This window comes from Olea europaea, unplaced genomic scaffold, assembly GCF_002742605.1.
Source record: "Olea europaea var. sylvestris unplaced genomic scaffold, O_europaea_v1 scaffold481, whole genome shotgun sequence".
Lineage (NCBI taxonomy): Eukaryota > Viridiplantae > Streptophyta > Magnoliopsida > Lamiales > Oleaceae > Olea > Olea europaea.
In genome coordinates, this window is record NW_019263124.1 from 204,103 (window position 1) to 212,158 (window position 8,056).

At 30.5% G+C, this 8,056-nt stretch overlaps 1 protein-coding gene and 1 pseudogene across 1 annotated transcript in view; one reads left to right on the forward strand and one right to left on the reverse strand.

Moving 5' to 3' along the window:
* LOC111388283 (ubiquitin-conjugating enzyme E2 32-like) overlaps positions 1-1,727 on the forward strand; it is a 2,731-nt gene extending 1,004 nt beyond the window's left edge. Inside the window, exons 2-5 of the mRNA XM_023012968.1 lie at positions 1-95; positions 195-279; positions 916-1,079; positions 1,147-1,727. The exon at positions 1-95 is cut by the window's left edge and continues 37 nt beyond it. Of these exons, the coding sequence (XP_022868736.1) occupies positions 1-95; positions 195-279; positions 916-1,079; positions 1,147-1,557 (755 nt within the window). The 3' untranslated portion in view covers positions 1,558-1,727. The remainder of the gene's footprint in view (positions 96-194; positions 280-915; positions 1,080-1,146) is intronic.
* LOC111388284 lies at positions 1,716-2,775 on the reverse strand (annotated as a pseudogene).
* Positions 2,776-8,056: the final 5,281 nt, after the last annotated feature.

An 8,056-nucleotide genomic window follows, 5' to 3' on the forward strand; every position in this document is an offset into this window, starting at 1 on the left:
CACAAGACACCGAATTTGAGGGAGGAATCTATCATGGAAGAATCCAACTTCCATCTGATTACCCTTTTAAGCCACCTTCATTTATGCTGTTGACGGTAGTGTATTGATTCCTTGGGAAGATCATATTTTGCATGTAATGTTGTTACCCAAATTATGTGAGAATTTTCTAATGTAATCAAAATGTCATTTTACAGCCTAGTGGTCGCTTTGAGACCCAAACCAAGATATGCTTAAGCATTTCAAATCATCATCCTGAGCACTGGCAACCATCTTGGAGTGGTAAATGTTTTACTCGAGATATTTGTCTTGCAGCTTCCTGTGGTATTGACACAAGTCTGTGTATGTTGAATGTCTGGTGGAAGTGATCTTATATCCATTCAGAGTAGTCTCATCAACCCATGATAGCAATTATGTCTAATTTAAAAACTATTGAAATGAAGTTTTGAAATTTGTACCAGGATAATTTGAAAATATAGCATATCCACGAGGTGCGTGTTCATTGACTATTTTTTAGAAGTAACTAAGTTCGACGTACAATTGGACAATGTAAATAGAGAGTTCTATCTTGATTATGCATTATGATGTCATGCTGGCTGTTTTCACCAGTAAAGTAGTAAAATATAAGCTAGATATAGAGAAGAGTTTGTTGTATACCTCGAAGAGCAGGAGGGAACATGGTTTAGCTCTTGAATGTTCATGTTAGTCTGTTCTAGCTAGCAGACAATCACATAGTTCTAACGATTGCAAACTAATCTGAATCAACCTACAATTGCTTTTGTTAATCTCTTTGCAGCTCTTAGTTCACGCTGCCGTTGTCATTGCCAACAGCCAATGACTGTCACGTGAACATACATATGTTGGTTTGATATTGATATTAAAAAGTTATAACACCTCATCTATGGATGATGTTTGCAGTTCGGACTGCTTTGGTAGCATTAATTGCATTTATGCCCACCAACCCAAATGGTGCACTGGGATCATTAGACTATACAAAAGAAGAGAGGCGAACTCTGGCAATTAAATCTCGTGAAGCTGCTCCAAAGTTTGGGTCTCCTGAACGCCAAAAGCTGATTGACGAGGTTTGTTGTGTGCTACCGATCCAGTTATATACATTATTTAGGATCGAAATAATAATGGTCTTTGCAGATTCATGAATATATGCTGAGCAAAGCAAACCCCATTCATCAAGGCATACAGGGTTCTGAAGTACAGGACATCAATGAAGAGAATGAAATTCAGGCAAGTCCTCAAAATGCTGCATTGGATGGTACTGAGGAAGAGCTTCCAAATCCAGTTGTAGAAGACGAGATTGTTGAAGAAATTGCTGAAGAACCAAATGATACCCTATCATATGCAAATGTTGTGCAGACTTCACAGCCAATTCCTGCTATGTCCACAAGTGAACTTAAGTTTTATAAGCCCGAACCAAGGGTTTCCAAACCAGATCGCTTATTTACATTGGCAGCTTTTGGGCTTACAATGGCCATCGTTTTTCTTCTGTTGAAGAAGTTCATGAAATCTAATGGATATGGAGCAGTTTTCATGGACAAGTCCTGAGTGAAAAAATAGTGGTTGAGTACCAATGGAAATGTAAAACTAGAAACATCCGTGTTACGTTAATAACTTGTGCTTTTCCTATTTTAAATACCTGATTGAGTGAAATAATGTACAAAAGGAACGAGTAGTGATATGTTTTGGAACTCTATAAAGAACTATTTTTTTTTTCATTTTTAGGTTCTCAATCATTACTAAGTGGAATTTTATTCCTAGCATCCATTGCCAACATAATGGATGAACTCTGCATTTCATAAGGAGTGTTAAGATTCCAAAAGAAGAACACGTCTTTTTATTCAGCTCAAGATTACAAGAATTGCAAATGTTCTGTAACCAAAATAACTTCCTTTAATGCTACTATGTTGTGTTGCAACGTAATTTGGTGTTACATAGCATTATTTGAATATAAATCAGTGCCATCCGGGAATACGCTTAGATCCATGCTTTTCACAACAGTAACAGGACAAGAAGCATTGTTCACTACATAGTTGCTCACGCTTCCCATAATTTACCCTGCAAAAATTCATAGGCAGTTAGTTCTTGAGACACCCACAGCGGATTATTTATTTATTATTTTATTTTATTTTATTTTATTTTATTTTGTTTTGTTATTTATTTAATTTTTTTTTTGTTTTGCAAGAATCAAACCTTTGGAGTGTGCCTAGCCCTCTGTTTCCCATAATAAGGAAGTCAAGAGGAATGTTATCGATTAATTCACATAGCTTCTCTCGAGCATCTCCCCCAAAAGATTTTCATGAGCACTGTGATCTGATGGGGAAAGAACAAAACCATTACTGTCATTTGACAATTAAAAGTTAAAAACCAGATGAATAGGCTTCTAATACCTCTTTCTGTCTGGATTAACACCGTATTTCTTCATGATAAGGGGATCCGACAACTTATTTAAAGGAATCAAAGCTAACAAAATCAAGGAAACAAATTGATTAATTAACTACATGACATGACACCAGTGATCAGTACAATCTGATGCGTGATCATATGTAAAAATGTTGAAAAAATAAATAAATAATGTCATGATCCGGTGGTAACCCAAAGCAGCATTTCGCCTTTCTCGTAATTGGTTTCGGGGCGTATAGTGACAAGAATAAGGTGATCTCCTTTACGAACAACGTTGTCAACTACCCATTGCAGTGCCTTCTTGCTGCATGCTGAGAAATCCGCAGCCACTCCCACTCTTCTGCAATCTCCCATTTCTCTCTCTCTCTCTCTCTCTCTCTGAATGTAGAAAATGTTGTGTTTGCCTGAGTGAGATAGACAGACCAAAATAAATAAATGCAAGAGATCATGAGTAGCATGGAATAAATATCGGAGTTAATCTTGCGGAGAGGAAAAATGACTATAACAAGTAAACACTATTAATTTGGACGGTGAATAGTTACTGAATTGTCGAATTTGATTCTGATTTAAATAATAGTTTCATCCCAAGTATTTCTTTCTTTTCTTTACTTTTATCAATTATTACGCAGGGCCTTGGAGATTTTATCGACCTTTAAATGACATATTTCATCATTTTTTATCAAAATCTGTTAATGTGATGTTAAGTGATAAGTTAAATGAAAGGTGAAAATGACTAATTTAATTGTACTTATTATTTAACTCTACAATAGCACCACATAGACTGAATTATGGGACTAAATAACATTACTATTATCCGAACTTCGTCATACGAGTCATCTACTATATATATCTAGCTTCCATCTTATTGTATATAGAGAATGCCGTTGGGAAAATAGACATGCATTATAATCCAATAACATAACTTTTCATGTGACTTACCAAAATTAAATACGTAAAGACAAGACATGCATGAATATAAATTCGTTCAAGGCAAGAGTTGGACTCTTTTTGCTAAAGACGATTATGTCCCGAGTGCTAACAACTTTTCGGCATTCGTCTTCCAAGATAAAACGGCCATGTCCTTCAATAAGAGCACTTCAAATTACGTAAATCAACAAACCTGCTCATGTTTTTGAACCCTCTTTATATGAAACCCGAGTCCAAATAAATGCAAAATTATTTTGAGGTGATAATGCATTGATATGATAATGTAATCATGAAGTGCATAAATTAGTCAAATTCAATCCATATGGGATCTGTATAATTGTTAAAAAGGTTTGTCACACGAATATTGAAATTAATTTCTATACATGAAGAGACACATCTACAATATATTAAAAGTGTGGATTGAGGAGAAACTTTTAAAATACCAATTTTTTCCTTACATATTTAGTTATATGTCAATTCTACCATTATATATTTAATATAGTATTATTGAATATCCATTTAAATGCAATTTTATTAATTAAATTAAAAAATATATTTTTTAATTTCTATAAATGGTTATTTAAGGCCGTCATTTGAGATCCTTAAACAATACCCATTTTTCAATTTCATATTGAATAAATTGAATTAATGCACTTAATAAAAATCCCTTATATTTTTAGCTATTTATCAATTCTACCCTTATATATTTAATATAGTATCATTTAATATAATTTAATTTCATTTAATATCCATTAAGTGTAATACTTATTGTTTTATATTGGAGTACTTAAAAGTTTACATTAATCAAATTAAGTTTGATTACTTAACTTACATTACTTAAATTAAGTTTACCACTTAAAATCTAAGCTCACATATGTAGGTGTAATTTTGTTCTAATTATATAATAAAATATATTAAAGGTTGCATTAATATAATGGTGGATTAGTTAACATATAAAATAATATTTATTATATTTTTAATATGACTATATATGTAGACGAGCTTTGATTTTTAAGTGATTAAACTTAATTTAGTTAACCCAAAATTATGAGTACTCCAATATGAAAAATGAACTCTATACTTAAAAGAGATTACATGAAATCAAATTTTAATTAATCTATCATTAATGCCACCTTTAATATATTATAATATTATTATATTCACACGTGTGTATATATATATATATATATATATATATATATATTATTTATTATTTATATACGTGACATTCACTTCAAATCAACGTTCATCTATTTATATAATTATATTATATATACAAAATGTGAAGATGGACGAGAAATGTTCAATTTATCATTTTGTCATTTTATAACATTGTCAATATTTTCATTCAAAAATTATAAACTTCACGTTTAATTAATTAATAGTTGATGATATAACTATTTAAATAAAAAGGACGATAAATTGGAAAAAAAAAGTGCTTAAATGTGATCAACAGTTAGGAGGAGAAGAATCAATGGTGGGAGAATCAATCTTAAAAACCTTATTAATTACTCATAATAATTAAAAGTTACTTACACTTCCCATATTTATATCTACACACTAAATACAAGATTTGCATCTCAATTAAACATTTTCACTAAATCCAATTATTTAAGTATTAATAAAAATTAATATTATGTGTTCTAAAAAATAATTAATATAATATTGGGTATTTATTATTGCGTGTTCATTTTTATATAAGCATAAGAATTGATGGTAATCATGTTACTTATTATATATAAATATATGAAAAAAAGAAAAATAGTTTTATATCGATACATTTAAATGAAGAATTTTCATTCCTCTATTTGTATTAATCTCATTCAAAAGAAAAGAAAACCTTTTGTTTAAGATTTTTCACTTCGATATCTATTTTGAATGTAATTTTGGTTTTAATTTAAAATAAATGCTATGGATTACTATCACGAGTATGATTAATATGTAATTTTTTGTTCCTAAATATGTTTAGATAATATACTTTTCTTTTAGGTAAAAAAATTTATGGTACAGACAAAATGAGTAATTTTTTTAATTTGAAAATTATTTACTTACCTTTAGTTTACCTATATGTAAACATCTTAAACCTAATCAAATGTACATATTTTAATTTGATTTTTCGTATCTATCTGTACCACAAAATTAGTCGATGCCACCTTCGTAAATAAATCATTACATTTTAATTTTTTCAACAATTATCACTTTATATACGTAATTTTCATAAAACATTTATTCCGCACATAAAATGTGCAACGCACGTACTTACTACTAGTCTATTAAAAAGTAATAACTTTAAAAGTAATGATCTTTCATGTAGAAATACACAACTTTTAACCAAACGATTCTAGAATATTTCATAATATTCTACATAATTTTTCAATAATTCATATATTTAAGCTTAAATTTGACTTAATTTTACTTTCATCAAATAACGATTTCCACTTAAAAATTCATTTAAAAATTGGTCAAAATCAATTTTGGATCCAAAATTCCAACAAATGTAGGTTTCAATTGCCATCAATGAAGTTTCGTCAACTTTATAATTGCTCGCATAAAGCAGGATTTTGTTTCAATTTGCTGATCTAAAAACCCAACCAAAGGTTTGGGTTGGAAAATTTCCATCTCAATGCAGTTGACAAAAGCAAAAGTCATTGTATGATGAACAATAAGAACACTTTAATCCCTTTGATTAAATTAGCAACCCCTTCTCGTAGGTCGTTTACTTCGAATTCAAGACTGGAAAAATATAATTTATATTGTAAATAAATAAATAAAAACGCTACTGCTGTAGACAGTTCCCCTATAGGAGGCTTTCTTCTAATGTGTTAACTCTATTAGGTCGATTGCTTAAGAATACAAGACTGGAAAAATATAATTTCCATTGTAAATGAAAAACAAATATACTACTGCTGTTGAAATTTCCCACGTGCAACGCCAAGACGGTGCTCTAGAGCCCCACTAGCACGTTTGATCTTAGCCATAAGGTGGAGAAAGGTACGATATTTTCTGGAATTGGCTGTCTCTTTTAAAGTCCAGTTTCCTGTCCATTCTTTTTGAAAAGGCGATGTGGGATCTTACTTTTAGTTTTAGTCTCTCATTTTTGTAAACACAGAATAAATACACCATTTTACTGTGATTCATGGGAATCACAGTATATCTCTGTTTTTTATTAGGATTTGCGACTGAAAAGGAGTTGCACTGCTTCGTGCCTGAGACACCAGGAACTTTATATTAATCTAACAATCCGTATAATTACATACGAATAAGAAATAGAAATTTTGAAAAATCAGTATGCGACAAATATAATTATGCATAGTAAACACTAGAATTTTGTAAAGCAGAGGTCATTTTCCTTATGTGTTTGATATTTGAAGATACAAGAGATTGCTGATAAGTGTAGTTTCTACACTTATTTGGAATCCTAAACGATAATATTTTGTTATTTTTTGGACGGATTAGTACTTAATTTGTTATTTATTGCTTTTATTAGGAAAAATTCATGTTTCGAAAGAATAATTGAAAGAAAGAACGGAAAAGGGCTAAATGAAGCAAATCCAAAGATTGGGGACTAAAATGTAATAATTCAAAAATTGAGTTGGGTAGCAAGACGATGATTTGAAAACACCAAAAGTCAATTGGAATTGAAAAGAAGTTGATAGAACGAGAAATTTTGGAAAATGATCAAAATACATACTTGAGAAAGTTCAGGGACCAATTTGCAGATTCGTCCCCAAAAATTGAACCATGCGTATGTATGGGCCTGCAGGCCTTGCATACGCAAGGTTAGAAAATTTCACTTCAAAGACCAATTCAAATGAACTATGTGTACAACCCAATTGAACCATGTATACATACTAATTGAACCATGCGTACGCATAGTTCAACTTCGTTACAAAAATTCTATTTCCTTATTTTGTTTTAGAAACTCTTGGTGTGTAATCTTTTAGCACCCTATTTATACCAAGAGTCGGTCAAAACATGAAGGGGGGAATTCAATACTAAAAAACAGAGTTTCAGGCACGGATTTTTCGTTCCTAAGGTTTCAATATCCGTTGCTAATAATCTTTAGCAACGGAATATTTGCAACCACAAATCCGTTGATACTTTGAGGGTCGCTGATAGTTACCAACAGATCATGCCGTAGGTAAAGAGTAAACATTTTACCAATGAAAAATTCATCGATAAAGTGTGAATTTTTTACTAACAGAATTTTCGTTGGTAAAAGTTTTAACCAATACCAACTGACTTTCCCGTTGGTAAATATCTATCATTACAATTGGTGAAAATCAATGTTGTAAATAACCGTATAATAAAAAAGTTGTTGTTATTATTATTATTATTATTATTATTATTATTATTATTATTATTATTATTATTATTATTATTATTATTATTATTTATTTAATAATTATAATAATTTTTATTTTTAGTCAACTGAATTAAAAGGCCAAAATATTGTTTAACTCCTTATTGGACCACAAATTTATAGAGGACAACTACAAAGATATTGTTGTAAACTTTCGATGTGGGATAAGTAAATTATTTTTACCAACGAAATATCCGTTGCTGAAAGTTCAAAATGTTAAACGGTTATATTTGGCACGGAATATTCGTTGGTAAAGAGATATCATTTTTACTAACGGATAATCCGTTTCTAATTACCAACGGAATATCCGTAGGTAAAAGATCAAAATGTTAAATGATTATATTAGGTACGGAA